Here is a 24,906-nt window from a genome sequence, read left to right as displayed (position 1 = left end):
GTGACTTGACAAACAAAAGGTGTGTCAAGTTTGCCGCCAAACTTGGAAAGAAAAGAAAGAAAGAGGAATGAAGGTGAGATTTAGAGTTGAAAGTAATGACATCCAATCAGTGATGGTATTGTAGTCCTCTCAAGAAAGCATCGATACAAATAATGATTGATAGACATAAAGTGGCTACTTCTTTTTATTTCCTCCATTATGTCTCCCAAGCGTGAGGCGTCCCTGGTGGAGTAACGGGACACGCTTCGGCCTCGCATGGGTTGGATTCCCGGCCAGGGTTGCATCAGGAAGTTTCATTCTGAGTAAAAAGTCAGCAGAAAGCATTCATGCCATTGACTGGCTGTGGCCAAAGTGCTGAACGTGGGGGAAAAGTGTGAGGCAGACGCTTCTGCTGGCACAATATCAAAGAAAGTGAAAGTGAAATTAGACACGGTGAAGCCAAACATTGACTGCATGCTTGTTTCTAAACGCAGCGACCGTCACGAAAGATAAAGATGGTTTCTTATGACAAATAAATCATTTTTATTATGTTTTGACTTTTATTTTGTCGTAGCTGTCAAAAGTGAACACACTTATCCACATAGGTGAGTAGTAACCAGTTACATTTACTTAGATAAGAAACACAACTTTTACTTTGCTATATAACATTGTTACATTTATTGATATCATAGTTATTTATCATCTATTTAATATTGCTTGTCAAGGCCCTTGCTGGGAATTGTGGTCCCTCTGAAAGAGTATCTTTGTGGGCCCCTCTACCCCATTCATTGCCACCTTCAATCTTTGTCTTTTTTACTCTTCTTGACAATGCCTGGCGTCATGCACAATTTGTTTCATTTTCTTTCATGATGAACCAAGTCAGAGTATTATTATGTAAATGCTGTATTATTATTCAATGACACATTTTACAAGAGCACATGAAACACATCATGATAAGGTAACTAAGGTCATGATTCAGTAATTATTAAGAACAATGTTTCTTACTGAGTAGAAGTTGAATGTGTCACAATACAATTCAATGCAGCCTCTAATGGGCGCACATGTTTGTCCGACAGTGATATGTGTGTAACACACATGCACAGTCACATCCTTGCTCTACAATCAACTGCCGACTGTTTTTTGTAATGAACTAGTGACTTGTCCAGAGTGTAGCACAGCCAGGTGACAGCTAACGTAGGCTCCAGAGTCCAGCCTGCGTCCTGTCAAAGCTCATTTTACACACATTATTGAATGAACAAGTAGACTCATTGTTTCACTACTTTAACTCTCTCACTATTCTCAGTTTTTAATGTTACAAACCACACAAAACAAGTCAAATGTTGAATTATAATAATCAATTAACAGCAGTCATTTTTATTATATTACAATTCAAATAAAAAATATCTTGTTTTCATGAGCTGTACAAGATGGCGCCGCTGTAGTGGCTGCTGGTGGCAGGAGCTCTGTGCTCTTGTGTCATCCTTTTGTGTTCCGGATGTTTCCCTCTTCTTTTCATGTGGGCTTGTTTTTGCCTTTTGGGGCTGTGTGACAAGGGGTGGCACTTTCATGACTTCTGCGGTGCTTTTTTGTGAACTCCTGGATCTGCCTCCCGGGAGCCTTTTGGCCATGGAGACCAGCTGCTGGGTCTCTGCCACACCAGAGTCCGTTTGGAGAGACTGGAGGAGATGTGGATGAAGAGACATGGCTGCGGAGCTGGTGCTGAGCGCCGGGAAGGACAAACTTCACAGTGTCTTGGCTGAATGAGCAGGTATCGGACACCTCGGTCTCCTTGGACGTATCCTCGCTCATCCATGCAGACCAGGACACTGGCCGAGAGTTAGTGGGCGGCCGAGGGTGGAGTCGGCTCTCTTGGTTGCTTTGTTGGGTCTGCTCCTGTCTCTGGCCATGCTCCACCCACCCCAGCAGACGATGTGTAGAACACCACAGAGTGTATATGTTTGTTTTTTGTTGTTGTTGTTTTACTTTTGAGGCTGTGTGTAGAAGTGGCTGGTTGCATCAGCTCTGCTCTTTTAATGTCTTCAATGTCCTTTGTGGTCTTTGATGTTTCCCTCTTACACACATGCTTATGGGTGCTATGGCTATGAGGTTTTTTTCCCATTGGCCTCAGTCTGGACCCCCTCTCCAGGGGCCCAGGTTACACTGATTTTTTTTTTTCTCACCCCCCAGCTTCAACCTGTTTCTCACCTTTTTTTTAAGAGGCGCTGGAAGTTGGCAGACCCATCAGTGATCCTGTTCTGTCTCCCCGTAATGTTTGATCCTGTTCTGTCTCCCTGTAATGTTTGTTTGCTCCTGAATGGGATTGTGCTGAAAATCTGTATTTCCCCTTGGGGATTATTAAAGTGTTTCTAATTGTGATTCTGTATGTGGTATGTCTGGGTGGGTGTCCTACTGTGTAGAATGTGAGACATGTAAACCTTTCAGAGATCACATTTTGTTCCCCTTCAAACATTCACATTTTTCACAATGAGATGTGTGCTGTTGCACAAGCATGGGATAAAGTGTGTAACTTTTTGTCTGTAAAATACATCATTGCAAAGTTTTTTTTATTAGCATGTATGTAATCTAGGAACAACATTTCATAATTAATATCCAAAACCCCAAACCAGTGAAGTTGTCACATTGTGTAATTCCTAAATAAAAACAGAATACAATAATTTGCAAATCCTGTTCAACTTATATTCAATTGAATAGACTTTCAAATAGATTTTCAATGGGAGACAGGTCTGGACTACAGGCAGGCCAGTCTAGTACCCACACTCTTTTACTATGAAGCCACGCTGTTGTAACACATGGCTTGGCATTGTCTTGCTGAAATAAGCAGGGGCGTCCATGATAACGTTGCTTGGATGGCAACATATGTTGCTCCAAAACCTGAATGTACCTTTCAGCAATAATGGTGCCTTCACAGATGTGTAAGTTACCCATGCCTTGGGCACTAATACACCACCATACCATCACACATGCTGGCTTTTTAACTTTGCGCCGAGAACAATCCGGATGGTTCTTTTCCTCTTTGTTCCGGAGGACGCGACGTCCACAGTTTCCACAAACAATTTCAAATGTGGACTCGTCAGACCACAAACACTTTTCCACTTTGCATCAGTCCATCTTAGATGAGCTCGGGCCCAGCGAAGCCGGCGGCGTTTCTGGGTGTTGTTGATAATTGGCTTTTGCTTTGCATTATAGAGTTTTAACTTGCACTTACAGATGTAGCGACCAACTGTAGTTACTGACAGTGGTTTTCTGAAGTGTTCCTGAGCCCATGTGGGGATTCAATGTTGGTTTTCAGCCTTGCTGCTTAAGTGCAGTGATTTCTCCAGATTCTCTGAGTCTTTTGATGATATTACGGAGCGTAGATGTTGAAATCCCTAAATTCCTTGCAATAGCTGGTTGAGAAATGTTGTTCTTAAACAATTTGCTCAGGCATTTGTTGACAAAGTGGTGACCCCATCCGTGTATGTGAATGACTGAACATTTCATGGAAGCTGCTTGTATACCCAATCATGGCACCCACCTGTTCCTAATTAACCTGTTCACCTGTGGAATGTTCCAAATAAGTGTGAGCATTCCTGAACTTTCTCTTTTTTGCTACTTGTGCCAGCTTTTTTGAAACATGTTGCAGGCATCAAATTCCAAATGAGCTAATAGTTGCAAAAAATACAGTTTTCCAGTTTGAACGCTTAGTATCTTGTCTTTGCAGTCTATTCAATTGAATATAAGTTGAAAACGATTTGTTGTATTCTCTTTTTATTTACCATTTACACAACGAGACAACTTCACTGCTTTTGGGGTTTGTATATTGAAAAAAAGAACATTAAAAAATAATAAAGTCCACAAAAATGTATCAATCAATTTTTTTTAAATTAGCCCCTGAAGTCGTTGAGCAGCTATAAAATAATGTTGCTGAAAAGAGGATATGTATCAAATGTGTGTGTGTGGAGCACAAGCACTGATCCTGCAGCCGTGTGTGGAAGTGTCAGTGTGCACACTTACTAAATAAAAGCTAAATAGTGCTGGCACCACAGCGATGAGTGTTGATAAATCATATTGGGCGTGATAAATCATTATATTGGCATTTTCTCCCAGTATCGTGGCTGTTTTAATGATCAGCATATATTCTGCATATTATTTTGCATATTCTGCTCACTTAAGAGACGCCATCCACTTTGCACAGGTTTAGTAGATCAGCTCTGCGTGTGCCATCAGGTTTGCACCTGTTTTAGTACACGCAAACCTTTAACAAATCAGGCCCTGTGAGTCCAACTCCATCCTGGAGAAGAGGATTGTACTTTGTCACACCTGTGCAACTTGGGTGTGCCACCTGAAGACTAAGCTCCTGCTGGAAGCCAAAAATACCTTGAAATAAGTATATTCTCACTAATAACAAGTGCACTTTTCTTGGTAGAAAAAAAAAGAGACCTTTTTGCTCAATATGTTGAAAAATATTCTTAAATGAAGTAAATGCTAGTGCCATTATCTTGACATAATGATATGCGCTCAGCATTACATTTCTTGAAACCAGCAAACTTATACTAAAAACTAGTTTATTGTTCTTAATGGAAAGAAAACAAGGCAAGCGCTTGTTACTCTCGGGGTCTCCTAGCCGCTCAGGCAAATCATATTGTCTAAAAATGCAATTTTCCATCCATAACATGACATCATCGCGCCAAGTGCGTGCTCTTTCAGTCAATTAGTGCACATATATACAGCCCGGCCCCCGGCCAAAATGTTTTTAATTGTCATTTTGAAGAATTTGTCTGAATGTGCATGAACTATTTCTGTTCAAAATTGTTAGAAATGTGAAATGTTTAAATATTAACTGTCAGTTTACTGTACTGTGCCAACTGTACTACTATATGAGTACGTGTTTTCTATTGTTTCATTGAAAATAAAATAGCAAAGTCCATTTGGCTGTCGTCTGTTTTAATTATGAGACACAATTGTGTCAAAGTCATGATTTTTTTTTATTTCATGCTTGAAATAAGAAATGATTACTTTAAAAAAGTAGTTTTATACTTGTGAGTGTTGATGACACAGCTTTGCAACACTTGATATTCTAGTTTCAAGCATGTTTTACTCAATATAGGTCATCAAATCTCAGCAACAAGCTGTAATATCTTACTGAGATCATTTAGGACCAAAACACTTAAAACAAGTAAAACACATAAAATCTGCTTAGTGAGAAGAATGATCTTATCAGACAGAAAATAAGCAAATATCACCCTTATTTGAGATATTTCATCTTACTTAGATTTCAGTTTTTGCAGTGCACCCCCTGGTGGCGCTATTGCTGAAAAGTGGCAGCAGTCAACTGACAAGAAATCTTCTACAAGCGCCACTTGTGGCCACGTCAGGTAAATGTCTGCGTGGCTTTTCTGGGAAATCACCTGACCTGACAAGACAACAGGTGTGACAAGTTTGCCGCCAAACAAACAAAAAACATAAACAACGATAAAACCTATAATTGACGGATAGATCTGAAGTTGATCTCGAGACTATTGTGTTAAATGTAAACAGTAAAAAAAAATTATAATTTATTTTGTAACACTTTAATGAGTAGGACCCTTTTGGATCCCCAATCATTTTAGTGTGATTTGTTTTTAAGTGTCATTGCTCAAAATATAATAATGAATTAAAATCAATGGTGTTATTGACCTTTTTAAGGCTCCAATTATTATATAATCTCAAATATTCCACTTAAAAATTTTATTGGGTGAAAATATTGCATATTTTGTGTTTTTTCCATAAAAAAACATGGTTTTCTTTGACAAAAAGAGCATACAACTTACATCTTTAAAAACTTTATATTGACAGATAGACCTAATGTTGATCTAGAGATTTAAAACTTGAATAATAATACAAATAATAATACTGAATAATGACACATTTTTAATATTTTTTTGAGAAAAACCTTTTGGGGTCCCCGGGATCAAGCCCGAGTGGAGGCCTAAATGTATATTTTTTATACATATATTGTATTGGTTCTTAAAATAAATGGCCCCCGCTTGCTTTGATTTTTCAGTGTGTGGCCCTCAGTGGAAAAAGTTTGGACACCCCTGCTTTACATGGACTGGCACCTCAGTATATCTCGGACCTCATCCAAATGTACACTCCTGCGCGCGTTTCTGAGGTCCGAGAGCCAGCTCCAGCTCGTGGTGCCCAAGACCAGACTTAAAACCAGGGGAGACAGGGCCTTCTCTGTGGTCGGCCCTAAGCTCTGGAACACTCTGCCCCTCCATGTTCAAACTGCTCCCACAGTGGACTGTTTTAAGTCTCGTCTTAAGATCCACTTTTATTCTCTGGCTTTTAACACTATGTGAGTTGTGTGGTCCTCTGTTGTCCTCTGTGTTTTTAAAACATTGATTTCTGTTTATTGTTTTAATTAGTTTTACCCTTTAAAATCGTTTTTAATCATATTTATTTTGTATTTTTTACAGTTTCATTTAATTTTTCCAAGTTTTGCATCTTTTTCAGATTCAAATCTGTTTTGTTTTTTTCCAGGTTCCCACATTGGCCCTTTTTTTTTTTTTTTTTTTTTTTTTTTTTTACTTAATATTGGATATAGAGAACATTCAAACACTCCATTTGAATATAACATATTTAATTCAATGATTTGGTGCTTTTTCAAACAGTCAAAATGATGTACAAAGAAAACTAAGCAAAAAGGTACAACAATTCTTCACAAAAATGAAGATAAATATAACCTCAGAGAAAAATGTCATCTAAAAAAAATGGCGATTTTGATATTGACAAGACTTTATTCAGCCCTTCAAAAACAGAGAGAAAACATATTTTTCAATACAAAAATAAAGTTATAGACATTGTAAAACCATTCTATGTGAGACATTAATGACTTAGTATATTAATCAATGAATTAATCTCTGCCCTCTTTTTATTCTGTCCTAACTTTTATTCACACGTTCATGCACATATAAACACATTTTATTCTTACTTGTTCAGTGTATTTGTATCTATATTATTACAATTCGGCTAAATTCTTTAAATTAGGGAAAACATGATAAATATTGATTTCACAGTTACAGCATGGGGATATGTGACCACCTTAAGGAGGATTTACAGTAAAAACATACATATACAATTATTTCCAATATTTTAGAGTCATTCTTACCAATACACTATTTGTTTGTGTACATTGAAATGATTCTGATTCTCATCTAATGACAGCTACAAGCAATTATTTTGTTGCTGAAAAGAAAAAAAGGGTTAACAAAGAGCCATAAATCCAATGTCCAGAAGGCAGTTGCAGAAAGAAACACAACAGGAAGTAAAAGAGGGCCTACAGTGACCCCTGCTGGAATTATTAAGATAGTGGCAACAAATCCTGGAAATAAACTAACACCATAACCATAGCCGGAAGCTATTAGTAGACTTCCTGTACTCTGCTGATGGTAATCCACGTTCTGATATTGCTCTGCAAAATATTATATATTACACTAAAGCTTGAGACTTATTGTAAGATACAGTTATTTAATAGCAGTTGAAATGCTACGTTGTGGAATTTTCGTTTTGAATTGGTTGTTGCTCACGTCAGATGTATTACTATTTTGCACTGAAGTCGATATTATTTTCCCCCTGTAGACATCGAAATCAGCAGAGGTGTTAACCACACATTGTGTGTATGTGCGTTCTGATCACTCATTGCAGGTAATAATTGTTGCACTATGTGCGTTTTACGTGTCAAGACGTTCATATTTAAATTTGTATTGTTCGCCATTTTAACATGCGAACAACGTGGTCTGTCATATTCGCTAGTCACCACCAGAGGGTGCTAAAAGTCCATTTAGTTATTTGTATCATGTATTGTATTTTGTATTTTTTTATTTTCTATTTCATAAATATTTAAAAAAGGATGATGTTGGTTAAAAACCAAGTTAAAAATATGTTGTATTGAATTAATTGTAATACCAGTAAAGATAAAAGCAAGTTAAAGCCACTATACGATCACACACGAACAAAGTATACTGTTAAAAACCACTGTATTAAGTCACATCTGTAATTGTAAAAATATGAAAATGTTATGTACTTGAGCAGACTTCCTGTACTCTGCTAATGACATCGAAATCAACAGAGGTGTTAACCACATATTGTGTGTATGTGCGTTCTGATCACTCATTGCAGCTACCAGTAAAGAACCACATCACCCAATCCAGCCTGTGTGTGGGTTCTTGGCGGGACGGGTACACAGCAGTTACATATATATGCTTTTATTATTAAATCAACATAAAAAACACAAGATACACTTACAATTAGTGCACCAACACAAAAAACCTCCCTCCCCCATTCACACTCATTCACACAAAAGGGTTGTTTCTTTCTGTTATTAATATTGTGGTTCCTACATTATATATCAATACAGTCTGCAAGGGATACAGTCCGTAAGAACACATGATTGTATTTTTTTATGACAAAAAAAAAGAAGGATAATAAATGATACAGAGGGAGGTCTCTAACAGCCTACAATGAAGAGAGCTTGGCCATGGCAGAATTCAAGCTGCAGGGCAAGGAGTTTGAAGTGCATTAATGAAGTCATATGGTGAATATCTTGGAGAAAGCACACTGTCAGAAAGTGTTTTAGTCTTATCTTATTCTGACGCAATTTTGAGATGTTAGATTTCCTGTGCTCTTAATTTGGCGATCTAGTCTGAGACGTCATTTCCTGTTTGTAGCGTTTCTGCGTAATATGGGCTCTTGTGTAAACAGCATTGTGTGCGTTCCTGACTAAAATGTAAGTATACGTCGAATATAGCACGGTTATTAATGCTAAAATGCCTATAATGTGTTGGATGTAGCCTTAAACGAGTGTTTGTTTGCAACAATGTTTCTGCTTGACGACATAATTCGCCAGCTCAACTTTCGCCCTGTTAGTACTTCTTGTTACACAGTAGTTACCCTATCCTACCACTAGAGGGCGACACAGACCACGTTTAAATCACTGTCTAAATCAACAGTGCTTATTCTCCATTCATCTCTTATGGACTGCTTTAATAGTCCATGTACATTTGTTTGTATATTTGTTTTATAACACATTGTAGAGTATATTATATTATATATAATATTATACATATTGTAAGGAAGGGATAGTAGTTATTTTAGAGTTGGGACACAATGGACAGATTCCGGCCAGAGAATCCTTTAATCATCTTTATTGCTGAAAGGTAGATGTGAATGCGTGTGGTTGTGTGTGGTGAGTGTGTGTGTGTGTGTGTGTGTGTGTGTGTGTGTGTGTGTGTGTGTGTGTGTGTGTGTGTGTGTGTGTGTGTGTGTGTGTGTGTGTGTGTGTGTGTGTGTGGTCTAAACAAATAGAGAAAAGAGGAAAAATTACAATCCAATCATATACGCATTAATAGGCAGTAATATACATGTATATGCATACATAATATAACATAATATAATATAAAGGTGTGCATAATAACAACATATATACTGCATTTAACTATGCATGAACTTCAAACAAGTTTCTAAGCTTCAGAGCCATACATGGCGATTATGTGGTCTCTGTCGCCATCTAAAGGCCAAACTCCGCCATCGCAGTTGCAATGACGTTAAAAAAACTACACGTGAATGTAAACGCCGTCAACGAGACTAATTATCTCTCAATTGACCCAAACACAACTGAACTTAGCATACGATGCACCAAACATGTGCACATAGAATGGTTTTACAATGTCTATAACTTTATTTTTGTATTGAAAAATACGTTTTCTCTCTGTTTTTGAATGGCTGAATAAAGTCTTGTGAATATCAAAATCGCAATTTTTTTTAGATGACATTTTTCTCTGAGGTTATATTTATCTTCATTTTTGTGAAGAATTGTTGTACTTTTTTGCTTAGTTTTCTTTGTACTTCATTTTGACAGTTTGAAAAAGCACCAAATCATTGAATGTCAATATTTTATATTCAAATGGAGTGTTTGAATGTTCTCCATATCCAATATTATGTAAAAAAAAAAAAGGGCCAATGTCGGAACCTGGAAAAAAACTTAACAGATTTGAATCTGAAAAAGATGCGCAAATTGGAAAAATTAAATGAAACTGTAAAAAATAAAAATGTAATCTGAAAAAGTAGAAAGCTCTAACATTAAAATATATATAAATGAAAAGAAATAATTAATAAAAACATATTTTTGTGTGTGTACAAAAGCCTATTGTGTGTCTTTAACCAGTTTTGTAATGTTCCTGTGTCTTTAAGTTGATAGGTCAATCTGTGACGTCATTTCCCCTTTAAAGCACGTCTTTGTCAGAATAGCCGGTTTCAATCAATGGTGGCAGCCAGCCTTGTGTGCGTTGACGACTAAATGTAACTTTTGTCACATACTGTTACAGCATTTAAACTGAATCCTGTGCCTTGCTACTTAATGACTTAGTATATTAATCAATGAATTAATCTCTGCCTTCTTTTTATTCTGTCCTAACTTTTATTCACACGTTCATGCACATATAAACACATTTTATTCTTACTTGTTCAGTGTATTGGTATTTATATTATTACAATTCGGCTAAATTCTTTAAATTAGGGAAAAAAATAATAAATATTGATTTCACAGTTACAGCATGGGGATATGTGACCACCTTAAGGAGGATTTACAGTAAAAACATACATATACAATTATGTCCAATATTTTAGAGTCATTCTTACCAATACACTATTTGTTTGTGTACATTGAAATGATTCTGATCCTCATCTAATGACAGCTACATGCAATTATTTTGTTGCTGAAAACCGGAAGCTATTAGTAGACTTCCTGTACTCTGCTGATGGTAATCCACGTTCTGATATTGCTCTGCAAAATATTATATATTACACTAAAGCTAACGTGAGATTTATTGTAAGATAATTTTGGATATTGTGGAATTTTCGTTTTGAATTGGTTGTTGCTCACGTCAGATGTATTACTATTTTGCACTGAAGTCGATATTATTTTCCCCCTGTAGACATCGAAATCAGCAGAGGTGTTAACCACATATTGTGTGTATGTGCGTTCTGATCACTCATTGCAGGTAATAATTGTTGCACTATGTGCGTTTTACGTGTCAAGACGTTCATATTTCAATTTGTATTGTTCGCCATTTTAACATGCGAACAACGTGGTCTGTCATATTCGCTAGTCACCACCAGAGGGTGCTAAAAGTCCATTTAGTTATTTGTGTCATGTATTGTATTTTGTATTTTTCTATTTTCTATTTCATAAATATTTAAAAAAGGATGATGTTGGTTAAAAACCAAGTTAAAAATATGTTTTATTGAATTAATTGTAATACCAGTAAAGATAAAAGCAAGTTAAAACCACTATACGATCACACACGAAAAAAGTATACTGTTAAAAACCATTGTATTAAGTCACATCTGTAATTGCATTTCATGTAATTGTAAAAATATGAAAATGTTATGTACTTGAGCAGACTTCCTGTACTCTGCTAATGACATCGAAATCAGCAGAGGTGTTAACCACATATTGTGTGTATGTGCGTTCTGATCACTCATTGCAGCTACCAGTAAAGAACCACATCACCCAATCCAGCCTGTGTGTGGGTTCTTGGCGGGACGGGTACACAGCAGTTACATAAATATGCTTTTATTATTAAATCAACATAAAAAACACAAGATACACTTACAATTAGTGCACCAACACAAAAAACCTTCCTCCCCCATTCACACAAAAGGGTTGTTTCTTTCTGTTATTAATATTGTGGTTCCTACATTATATATCAATACAGTCTGCAAGGGATACAGTCCGTAAGCACACATGATTGTATTTTTTTATGACAAAAAAAAAAGTTTAAAAAAATAAATAAAGGATAATAAATGATACAGAGGGAGGTCTCTTACAGCCTACAATGAAGAGAGCTTGGCCATGGCAGAATTCAAGCTGCAGGGCAAGGAGTTTGAAGTGCATTAATGAACTCATCTAATGACAGCTACACGCAATTATTTTGTTGCTGAAAACCGGAAGCTATTAGTAGACTTCCTGTACTCTGCTGATGGTAATCCACGTTCTGATATTGCTCTGCAAAATATTATATATTACACTAAAGCTAACGTGAGATTTATTGTAAGATAATTTTGGATATTGTGGAATTTTCGTTTTGAATTGGTTGTTGCTCACGTCAGATGTATTACTATTTTGCACTGAAGTCGATATTATTTTCCCCCTGTAGACATCGAAATCAGCAGAGGTGTTAACCACATATTGTGTGTATGTGCCAGAGGTGGGACCAAGTCATTACTTTGCAAGTCACAAGTAAGTCTCAAGTCTTTGCCCTCAAGTCCGAGTCAAGTCCCGAGTCAAGACAGGGCAAGTCCGAGTCAAGTCCAAAGTCAAGACTGGAAAGTCTCAAGTCAAGTCCCAAGTCCTGCATTTTGAGTTTCGAGTCCTTTCAAGTCGTTTAACCACAGACTAATATATTAACACAGATTGTGTATGCTTTTAAAACGCTGTATTTATTTATTAAAACAAGTGCATTTGAAATTGCAGGGAAAAAGATAGTGCTGACATTGCACTTCAAAATAGCACTATTAACCAGTCATTTTAAACATGTAACTCATTCCTCTACAGAATAAACACATTTGAAAAAAACAAGTGCAACTGTACTTATTTGCACAAAAGTGTTAACATTGTATTTCAATGGCATATTGCATTGTAACTAGTTCCACAGCAGTTTATATCCTGCTCTTACCTTATCTCATTGATCTCATCTCATACTGTATGTGTGTTTATGTGTGCGTACACATGAAAAACATAACAAATATATGAACATAACAATGAACAGAGTTGTACTTTTTAGATGTCAGGACCCTATGCAAAATGTACACATATTCTTAATATAGTATACATTTTAACTGACCTTTATTTGACTATGTTTGTCTTTTTGTAGGTGGCTAAAATACGCGGTGCTGCTGACCACCGTCTAACGTTACGTTACTGTGTGTGATACATTGACTAACGTAATGTTACTGTGTGTGATACATTGACTAACGTAATGTTACTGTGTGTGATACATTGACTAACGTAATGTTACTGTGTGTGATACATTGACTAACGTAACGTTATGTGTAGGTACCTCATGCAACCCTGCTTAAAAAAAAATCACTTGACAAAAAGTATGAATAAGGTAGCAAACTGCAGTGGACGCAACAGATTGCCGTTTTTGCAATGACGTTATAACCATAGACATCTTATAAGTAGTTGGTTGCTGTGACGTGAGCAATTTGGCCGCCATCTTGAAGTGGTGATGAGGAGCCGGCGAGCAGCCTAAACTGACAGTTGACAGGTAGAAAACAAAGATGCCGGGCTGGTGTTCAGCGTTTTCCTGCTCAAATGAGCGGACTGTTGAAAATAGGAATCGGGGGATTACTTTTCACAAGTAAGATTTAACATTAACGTACTATTGGTTGTATCTTATGAAAATAATATTACCACAGAGTTGAGAAGGATCAAAGATCTTCAATATTTGTATGTGAAAATCACAAATAAATCTTCTGGGGGAGGATGACGCCCCTACAGGGGTTTGGTTTACAAACTTTCAGCCCCACCTAAAACAAAATTCACCAGCCGCCACTGATTATGATGCATTCTCATTTTAGGCAAAGTATAAGACAATACTTTCTTAACAGTATAATTGTAACCAGGAATAAGTCTTCAAGTAACAATATTCAAATACTAACATTGTTGGGTAAAACAGAATTTGGTTTTATTCTGAATCCAGTGAAACAGATTGGTGGTTTTAGTTGATATGAGGACTTTCAGGTGTTTATATATGTTTAAGTATATGGCAGACGCTTTTATCCAAAGCGACTTACATAAAATAATACATATAAAACAATCACTGCAAACATTATCATTTAAGGGAAGAATGTAATAGAAAATATCAATACAAAGTGTCAAGACAGAATTAACTCTCTGCTGCTGCAGCAACAGAGATACAGTCTATAGGTCCCTAAGATATATAGATATCTAATGTATTCATACATTGTTTATGTAGGATATACACATGTATATATAACCTAATCATATTGTTTCTTCAATTTAAAAATAGTTTACCGTTTTTTCCCCCTTCTCTGGGATTATATTCCCAGTTTTGATCTCGGACGTCTGGTCACTTATAGCGTATAAGAATATTATATTACTGATAAGCAAACTATGAATAATAAAACACGCCAAAACATGTGTCTGTTATCATAGCTACACGTATGACAAAAAAGGGGGTGAAAATCAGTGGTATTCAGTGAGGTAAAATTAATTAAATGCGCTGACAGTTCATTGCTCCTGCCAAATGAATTGCACTGATCACCACTCCAAGATGGCGGCCACGCGCCTCGTCTGCGCCAGTAGGCAGTAGCGCTCCATGTTGCGTTTACTTATAAGATGTCTACGGTTATAATGTTAGCAGTGAGTTTGCAGCCTCACTGATTTAACTACACAGCAAATAAAAGTCACGTTACATAGCCAATAAACGTTATCTTACATTCAAAACTTACCCTTCTTTGTGCAACTTCAAATGTCGAACGAAGTTGGAAGTTGTTGCGTCTCCGTCTGTAATATTTGAACTGCGTGATTTGCATACGGCAATTCGTTTTTTGTTGACCAAGTCGTAGTTTTTATACCCGAACGAAACCAACTTTGGCATAATTGTTTATCACTGGCACGTTGTTGGACCAACTCTTGGTCAGTGGTTGTACTGCAATTTGATTGGATGAATGCTGCGTGATGAAAACAACGTAGATCTACTTTGATTGGCTGTTGTACTGACAGCACACCAGCTGGCAGGATCAACACGCTGAGAGACAGACGAAGAAAATGAAAAATACGGAGCGCTCCCAAATAACTTTTTAAGATTTGGATTTTGGGGAAAGTGGCAAGTCATGTCAAGTCATGTCAAGTCAAAAGGCTCAAGTCCAAGTGAAGTCACAAGTCATTGATGTTAAAGTCTAAGTCGAGTTGCAAGTCTCTTTACATTTGGTCAAGTCGAGTCTAAAGTCATCAAATTCATGACTCGAGTCTGACTCGAGTCCAAGTCATGTGACTCGAGTCCACACCTCTGGTATGTGCGTTCTGATCACTCATTGCAGGTAATAATTGTTGCACTATGTGCGTTTTACGTGTCAAGACGTTCATATTTCAATTTGTATTGTTCGCCATTTTAACATGCGAACAACGTGGTCTGTCATATTCGCTAGTCACCACCAGAGGGTGCTAAAAGTCCATTTAGTTATTTGTGTCATGTATTGTATTTTTTTATTTTTTTATTTTCTATTTCATAAATATTTAAAAAAGGATGATGTTGGTTAAAAACCAAGTTAAAAATATGTTTTATTGAATTAATTGTAATACCAGTAAAGATAAAAGCAAGTTAAAACCACTATACGATCACACACGAAAAAATTAAGTATACTGTTAAAAACCATTGTATTAAGTCACATCTGTAATTGCATTTCATGTAATTGTAAAAATATGAAAATGTTATGTACTTGAGCAGACTTCCTGTGCTCTGCTAATGACATCGAAATCAGCAGAGGTGTTAAACACATATTGTGTGTATGTGCGTTCTGATCACTCATTGCAGCTACCAGTAAAGAACCACATCACCCAATCCAGCCTGTGTGTGGGTTCTTGGCGGGACGGGTACACAGCAGTTACATATATATGCTTTTATTATTAAATCAACATAAAAAACACAAGATACACTTACAATTAGTGCACTAACACAAAAAAACTCCCTCCCCCATTCACACTCATTCACACAAAAGGGTTGTTTCTTTCTGTTATTAATATTGTCGTTCCTACATTATATATCAATACAGTCTGCAAGGGATACAGTCCGTAAGCACACATGATTGCATTTTTTTATGACAAAAAAATGTAAAAAAAAAAAAAAAAAAAAAAAATGAAGGATAATAAATGATACAGAGGGAGGTCTCTAACAGCCTACAATGAAGAGAGCTTGGCCATGGCAGAATTCAAGCTGCAGGGCAAAGAGTTTGAAGTGCATTAATGAACTCATATGGTGAATATCTTGGAGAAAGCACACTGTCAGAAAGTGTTTTAGTCTTATGTTATTCTGACGCAGTTTTGAGATGTTAGATTTCCTCTGCTCTTAATTTGGCGATATAGTCTGAGACGTCATTTCCTGTTTGTAGCGTTTCTGCGTAATATGGACTCTTGTGTAAACAGCATTGTGTGCGTTCCTGACTAAAATGTAAGTATACGTCGAATATAGCACGGTTATTAATGCTAAAATGCCTATAATGTGTTAGATGTAGCCTTAAACGAGTGTTTGTTTGCAACAATGTTTCTGATTGACGACGTAATTTGCCAGCTCAACTTTCGCCCTGTTAATACTTCTTGTTACACAGTAGTTACCCTATCCTACCACTAGAGGGCGACACAGACCACGTTTAAATCACTGTCTAAATCAACAGTGCTTATTCTCCATTCATCTCTTATGGACTGCTTTAATAGTCCATGTACATTTGTTTGTATATTTGTTTTATAACACATTGTAGAGTATATTATATTATATATAATATTGTACATATCCTGTTGTATTATTGCATATTATATTGCCTAAATGTATCCTAATCATTATTTGTATGTGTTCCCTTAGACCAGGGGTCGGCAACCCAAAATGTTGAAGGAGCCATATTGGACCAAAAATACAAAAACAAATCTGTCTGGAGCCGCAAAAAATTAAAAGCCATATTACACGATTGTAGCTGAGATAGGCTCCAGCGCCCCCCGCGACCCCAAAGGGAATAAGCGGTAGAAAATGGATGGATGGATTACATATAGTGTGTCATGAGATATAAACTGAATTAAGAAGACTTAAAGGAAACTAAATTACCTCAAATATAGCTACAAATGAGGCATAATGATGCAATATGTATAGAGATGTCCGATAATATCGGCCTGCCGATATTCTCGGCCTATAAATGCTTTAAAATGTAATATCGAAAATTATCGGTATCGTTTTTTTTATCGTTTGTTTTTTTTAATTTTGTTTTTATTAAATCAACATAAAAAACATAATATACACTTACAATTAGAGCCCCAACCCAAAAAACCTCCCTCCCCCATTTACACTCATTCACACAAAAGGGTTTTTTCTTTCTGTTATTAATATTCTGGTTCCTACATTATATATCAATATATATCAATACAGTCTGCAAGGGATACAGTCCGTAAGCACACATGATTGTGCGTGCTGCTGGTCCACTAATAGTACTAACCTTTAATAGTTAATTTGACTCATTTTCATTAATTACTAGTTTCTATGTAACTGTTTTTATATTGTTTTACTTTCTTTTATATTCAAGAAAATATTTTAAATTTATTTATTTTATTTTATTTTATTAATTTTAAAAAAAAGGACCTTATCTTCACCATACCTGGTTGTCCAAATTAAGCATAATAATGTGTTAATTCCACAACTGTATATATCGGTATCGGTTGGTATCGGTAATTAAAGAGTTGGACAATATCGGATATCGGCAAAAAGCCATTATCGGACATCCCTAAATATGTACATGTAGCTAGCCTAAATAGCATGTTAGCATCGATTAGCTTGCAGTCATGCAGTGACCAAATATGTCTGATTAGCACTCTACACAAGTCAATAACATCAACAAAACTCACCTTTGTGCATTCATGCACAACCTTAAAAGTTTGGTGGACAAAATGAGACAGAAAAATAATTGGCATAAAACACGTCCTAGAAAGTCGGAGAAAGTTATACATGTAAACAAACTACGGTGAGTTCAAGGACCACCAAAATTAGTAGGACAAAACGGCGCTCACCAAATACTCGAATCAGTGAAGCATGTTTGATACAAACAGTGTGCTTTATAACAATTAGGGAGGTTTGTGTAATGATTGTCCTCCAATACACTATTTGTTTGTGTACATTGAAATGATTCTGATCCTCATCTAATGACAGCTACAAGCAATTATTTTGTTGCTGAAAATAAAAAAACTGTTAAAAAAGAGCCATAAATCCAAAGTCCAGAAGGCAGTTGCAGAAAGAAACACAACAGGAAGTAAAAGAGGGCCTACAGTGACCCCTGCTGGAATTATTAAGATAGTGGCAACAAATCCTGGAAATAAACTAACACCATAACCACAGCTAACGTTGCTAGCTAGAAAACATGGACATAAAACAAAATGAAAGTACATTTATACGAGGTGACGCTTGAGTGCGACGGCGTGCAGGACGATGAGGACAGTGGTAGATGCGATGCTCAGCTTTTCCGCAATATAGACAAAGCAGAAGACGAAGGCGACGATCTCTCTCTGCTTGAGAGAGACGATTCCCTCCAAGCTGCATGGGTTCCTCCTCCCGTGATATCGGCAAGGCATCGACAACGGGTATCGGTGCGGACGTTGTTTGACGAGCTCCATGGCCACGCCCACTATACGTCGAGGTGCGAAGTCCTTGCCGTCGGAATCTCTCTCTCTCCCAGTCAATGAGGCGATTCTCAATCTCCACCGCCAATGCGACGAGCTACTGCAATTTAATGTTGGCCCCCGGGTCTTGGCTTTGACAGCCGTGCTCTACATCAGTGGTCCCCAACCACCGGGCTGTGGATCGATTGGTACCGGGCCGCACAAGAAATTGAAATAAATAAAATAAAACAAATATATATATATATATTTGTATTATTAAATCATCATAAAAAACACAAGATACACTTACAATTAGTGCACCAACCCAAAAAACCTCCCCCATCTACACAAAAGGGTTGTTTCTTTATGTTATTAATATTTCTGGTTCCTACATTATATATCAATATAGATCAATACAGTCTGCAGGGATACAGTCCGTAAGCACACATGATTGTATTTTTTTATGACAAAAAATAAAAAAAGAAGGATAATAAATGATACAGAGGGAGGTCTCTAACAGCCTACAATGAAGAGAGCTTGGCCATGGCAGAATTCAAGCTGCAGGGCAAGGAGTTTGAAGTGCATTAATGAACTCATATGGTGAATATCTTGGAGAAAGCACACTGTCAGAAAGTGTTTTAGTCTTATTCTGACGCAGTTTTGAGATGTTAAATTTTCTGTGCTCATAATTTGGCGATGATCTAGTCTGAGACGTCATTTCCTGTTTGTAGCGTTTCTGCGTAATATGGGCTCTTGTGTAAACAGCATTGTGTGCGTTCCTGACTAAAATGTAAGTATACGTCGAATATAGCACGGTTATTAATGCTAAAATGCCTATAATGTGTTAGATGTAGCCTTAAACGAGTGTTTGTTTGCAACAATGTTTCTGCTTGACGACGTAATTCGCCAGCTCAACTTTCGCCCTGTTAATACTTCTTGTTACACAGTAGTTACCCTATCCTACCACGAGAGGGCGACGCAGACCACGTTTAAATCACTGTCTAAATCAACAGTGCTTATTCTCCATTCATCTCTTATGGACTGCTTTAATAGTCCATGTACATTTGTTTGTATATTTGTTTTATAACACATTGTAGAGTATATTATATTATATATAATATTATACATATCCTGTTGTATTATTGCATATTATATTGCCTAAATGTATCCTAATCATTATTTGTATGTGTTCCCAGGGGCGTCACTAGCTTTTAAGGACAGGGGGGGCTTCAGTACAACAACAAACATGGGTTTGCACAGTGACATTTTGTTTACAGCATCAACAAGAAACAATTACTTGCATGATCCTTCAAGATACACTGAAACACAATGAAAGTCATGGCATTAGCCTCTATGTTATTACTTCACAACATAGAGGCTAATGCCACCACTTTCGCTCACAATACAATAATTGTTTGTGCCCAAATATTTTGAAGTTGCACAGATTACATTTTGGGCACATATGTGACTAAAATGGTTGTAAATTCAAGCCCTGGAAATATTACTTAATTACTTGAATTAAAGTAATATCTGGATCGAGATAATTTGGCTTGTATATTATATATATATATATATATATATATATATATATATATATATATATATATATATATATATATATATATATATATATATATATATATATATATATATATATATGTTATGGCAAGTCGTTAAGGAAATTAAATATATGGAAGTCTGAATAGAAATGACAAACGTTTATATATACTGTAAATAAGAAGACTTAGAGTCCGTCTGCTGATCTGAAAAAGAGCCAAAGCTGTCAAAGAGCTGAGGGACCATCTTCAAATTTCAATGCTGAAACAAATAATGCAAACAATAAAATGTAACTTCCAGGGCTTGAGATTAACGTAGTCCCGTCGTCCCGGGGCCGGTAAAAAAAAAAGAACGGGACAAAATTAAATGCTCTCCGGGACGATGGCTTTTAACCATTTTTTTTCTTTTTATGTATTTATTCATTTTACATTTTATATTAAATGTCTTGGTTTTTCCTCCCTCTGAAAATCCTATAAAATGTTTAACAAGCCATCCTATAACAATACAACAGCTATTAATGTAACAATACAATAAAACAAATATATTTAATGATGCTTCTGTCATTATTTTAACAATAGGCTAATGTACATTACTTTATATGGATTCTACAAGAAACACAAAACTTAAAAACTAAATTATTTACAATTGCAGACACAAGGTTTCGTGCAGCTTCACTCATTGTAAAGGAAGACGGAAGTCCACGCAGGAGAAAAATGACTACAAAGATGGTGTCTGGGTTTTTCTTGTATATATATATATATATATATATATATATATATATATATATATATATATATATATATATATATATATATATATATATATATATATATATATATATAAATACATATTAAGTCTTTCACACACACACATATATATATATATATATATATATACATATATATATATATATATATATATATATATACCGTATATATATATATATATATATATATATATATATATATATATATATATATATATTCACTGCAATAAGGTAACATCACCAGAATGATTGACAATTAGGAGGACCAATAGTCAACATGATCCACCCAGAAATAAATAAAACAAATGGCTTATCGATAAGCCATTAAAAAAAAAAAAATGTTTTAATATTTATTTATATGTATCATTATTCTCCTACTCACCTTTCCAGGAGAGGCCTCTCCCCTCTCACTTTATGTGCTCCTCTGACGTGACTCCTACAGGTCAATAGGGGTTGTGGAGTAATTATTATTATTATCTACTGATGATAGTCGTACGTGAATGAGCTCAGCTCCTGTTCTCCTCCATGTGTAAAGTGAGAAACACAGCTGATGCTCCAGAAGAAAGTAACCCCAAAGATAGCAAATGGTAAAAAAAGAGTGCACATTTAACTTTATAAATAACCAGGACCTTCATGATGCATTTCAGGCTAACTAGCTAACTAAGTAGCAGCATTGTTTTAGAGTGGGAATGTAACTTTTTGTCAAACACAGACCTGGTGTAAAGTGGAGCTTATAGATTTGAATACAAGCAGTGATGAATACTTACTTTCTTGAAAAAGTTTCTTATGTCCATTTTGCATCCCTTCACGTTCTTGTTCTGCAGTGCTGTGTGCTAATGTGCTTCGTACACCTGCAGGACCGCAAGCAAGGTCGCAGAGAAAATGCGGACTGGAATTTGAGTGATGTTGGCATTTTCTATATGAACAAGTGCAATGGATTGGATACTGACGCACGAAAGGGGCTCTCTACCTTACGCTATGAAGTGAGGGGAAACTGAGTGAATAATGACAGGTTATATGATTATTTATTTAAACTCATATTCGGGCCACTTTATAATGAATATGTAATATGTCGGCATGTATTTGTAAAAAAAAAAAAAAAATAAAAAAAAAATTATTATTATTATTTATTTTTTTAACACCAAATATTATAGGGGGGCTTGAGCCCCCCTAAAATAGGCCTAGCAACGCCAATGGAAAGCACACTGTCAGAACGTGTTTTAGTCTTATCTTATTCTGACGCAGTTTTGAGATGTTAGATTTCCTGTGCTCTTAATTTGGCGATCTAGTCTGAGACGTCATTTCCTGTTTGTAGCGTTTCTGCGTAATATGGGCTCTTGTGTAAACAGCATTGTGTGCGTTCCTGACTAAAATGTAAGTATACGTCTAATATAGCACGGTTATTAATGCTAAAATGCCTATAATGTGTTAGATGTAGCCTTAAACGAGTGTTTGTTTGCAACAATGTTTTTGCTTGACGACATAATTCGCCAGCTCAACTTTCGCCCTGTTAATAATTCTTGTTACACAGTAGTTACCCTATCATACCACTAGAGGGCGACACAGACCACGTTTAAATCACTGTCTAAATCAACAGTGCTTATTCTCCATTCATCTCTTATGGACTGCTTTAATAGTCCATGTACATTTGTTTGTATATTTGTTTTATAACACATTGTAGAGTATATTATATTATATATAATATTATACATATCCTGTTGTATTATTGCATATTATATTGCCTAAATGTATCCTAATCATTATTTGTATGTGTTCCCTTTAGACCACACACACACCCCACACACACCTATACTACAATTGTTCAACTTCATCATTAAAGAGTGCCTGAAAGCCTCTCTGTGCCCTACTCTCTGACCGGAGTCCTTGTCCTAAGAAGATATCAGACCAGCATTCTGCATCCAGATTAACCTACTCTATCACACACACCATCACTTGAAGTAAATAGTAGTATTTCAGTTTGAGCACATCATTAAATAGTTAGTTTGACATTTGCATGTAGACTGGAGTAGTTCAGGCAATACATGGGCAATAAGATGGGATGTTGCTATGTGACAGGAAGGAGGAATATAAAACCGCTTCGGCTTCTCCAAGTTAGGAGTGACACATTTGTTGGACTTGACCTCCTCCAGGAACTGCAGTTCTGTATGACCACGCTCGCTTGTAATAAAGCAACTTTTTGTTCAGTCAAGCGTCTCTGACCTCATTTTTGATCCAGCCGCACTGCCGTGTCGCCCTTCTGTCCGGACCAGGATGACAAGACCAGAAATACACGTCAAGTTCAAATTGTTTAGTGCAGTGGTTCTTAACCTTGTTGGAGGTACCGAACCCCACCACTTTCATACGCGCATTCACCCAACCCTTCTTTAGTGAAAAATAAAACGTTCTTTTTTTTTTTTTCAAATCCAAGACAAAGTTATATGTTTTTGGTAACACTTTAGTATGGGGAACATATTCTAAGTAACAAAGATTTAATTTAGAGTTTTTTGGACACTAGGGGAACATATTCTAAGTAATAAAAACTTAATTTAGAGTTATTTGGTTAGGGTTAGGGCGAGTGTGGGGGGGTTGAGGTGGGCGGGGTTCGGAGGCGGGGTTTGGTGGTAGCGGGGGTGTATATTGTAGCGTCCCGGAGGAGTTAGTGCTGCAAGGGATTCTGGGTATTTGTTCTGTTGTGTTTATGCTGTGTTACGGTGCGGATGTTCTCCCGAAAGTTTGTCATTCTTGTTTGGTGTGGGTTCACAGTGTGGCGCATATTTGTAACAGTGTTAAACTTGTTTATACGGCCACCCTCAGTGTGACCTCCATGGCTGTTGACCAAGTATGCTGGCATTCACTTAAGTGCTTGTAAAAGCCGCAAATATTGTGCGACTTGGCCGGCACGCTGTTTGTTTGGAGGAACAGCGGACGTGAAGACAGGATGTAGAGGACGCTAAAGGCAGTGCCTTTAAGGCACGCCCCCAATATTGTTGTCCGGGTGGAAATCGGGAGAAATTCTGGAGAATGGTTGTTTACGGGAGTGGCACTGAAATTCGGGAGTCTCCCAGGAAAATCGGGAGGGTTGGCAAGTATAGGTTAGGGTCAGGGTTAGAGGGTTAGGGTTATAATAAGGCCATGCCGAATAAGGCGTTAAAAAGTACTTAATAATGACTAGTTAAGAGCCAATATGTTACTAATTTGCATATTAATAGGCAACTAATTAATGGTGAATATGTTCCCCATACTAAAGCGTTACCATAATTTTTTTACTGGTGCATAAAATGAAGCGTGCATGAACATCCTTGTTCAAAGAACAAAACCAACACAGTGCATAAACTCACAACAAATGACACACCTGCAAATCAGTCAGCTGTTGCCGTATCCGTAATACGCCGATAGGGAGAAGTTTGTATTTACACGATGAGTCGGGTGTGTCTTCACCTCCGCCGAACCCCTGAGGCCGACTCACCGAACCCCTAGGGTTCCATCCAACCCAGGTTAAGAACCACTGGTTTAGTGATTGACAATAAGATAACAAGAAATGTGTTTTTTAAATATATGGCCACTCCTCCACCTTTTCCAGGACGATGGCATGGGAAGACATTATATGCATTAATAGCAACGTCCTTGTCAGAGACTGCTTTACTTAGCCACCTTAAGATAAGATAAGGAAGTCTGCATTTTCTTGCTGGAATCCAGATTTGGACTAAGTCTAATTTTGGCAGGAGACTCCTATTATTGAAATGGAGGCCTGACCCGGCTCTAAATTCATCAGCAGTACTGATGTTATTGAAGCTGGGTCCTGGATTTGGTTGCACATTGTCTGATAGCAGAAGTAAAAGCAATATCAAGATTTTCTGTTTCATTTTGTGAGATAACCCAATGAAAACATTCTTTGGCGGAATTTGCGGCCTTCAGCTAATCTTTTAACGGCCCACGACACATTCTACAAATACTATATAAAAAAAACCTAAGTAGTGTAATAAAAGAGGTGAAAACAGGTGAAATGTAACAGAAAAGTTGCATTGTTGATTGTAATAAAGCTGCCATGCAGGTTGTTTTCTCTTTAAAGCTGTCATTGCTCAAAAATAATAATGAATCAAACTCAATGTTATCAATTATTTAAACTATTCAAGGCTCCAATTACACTGTAAAAACTGTTGCCTAGATCTAACTCAATAAAAATAAG

The 24,906-nt window shown here is 36.6% G+C and overlaps 1 protein-coding gene across 1 annotated transcript in view; it reads right to left on the bottom strand.

Moving 5' to 3' along the window:
- The window catches only part of LOC133609160 (class I histocompatibility antigen, F10 alpha chain-like), a 28,772-nt gene extending 10,402 nt beyond the window's left edge, over positions 1-18,370 (bottom strand). Inside the window, exons 1-3 of the mRNA XM_072913579.1 lie at positions 18,194-18,370; positions 5,388-5,392; positions 901-941 (exon numbers count right to left, since the gene is read on the bottom strand). Coding sequence (XP_072769680.1) covers positions 901-941; positions 5,388-5,392; positions 18,194-18,370 — 223 coding nt within the window. The remainder of the gene's footprint in view (positions 1-900; positions 942-5,387; positions 5,393-18,193) is intronic.
- Between the last annotated feature and the right edge of the window lie 6,536 nt (positions 18,371-24,906).

This window comes from Nerophis lumbriciformis, linkage group LG07 (assembly GCF_033978685.3).
Source record: "Nerophis lumbriciformis linkage group LG07, RoL_Nlum_v2.1, whole genome shotgun sequence".
NCBI classification, from domain to species: domain Eukaryota; kingdom Metazoa; phylum Chordata; class Actinopteri; order Syngnathiformes; family Syngnathidae; genus Nerophis; species Nerophis lumbriciformis.
The sequence above is the reverse complement of the archived record's forward strand: the minus strand, read 5'-3'. Positions and strand labels throughout refer to the sequence as shown.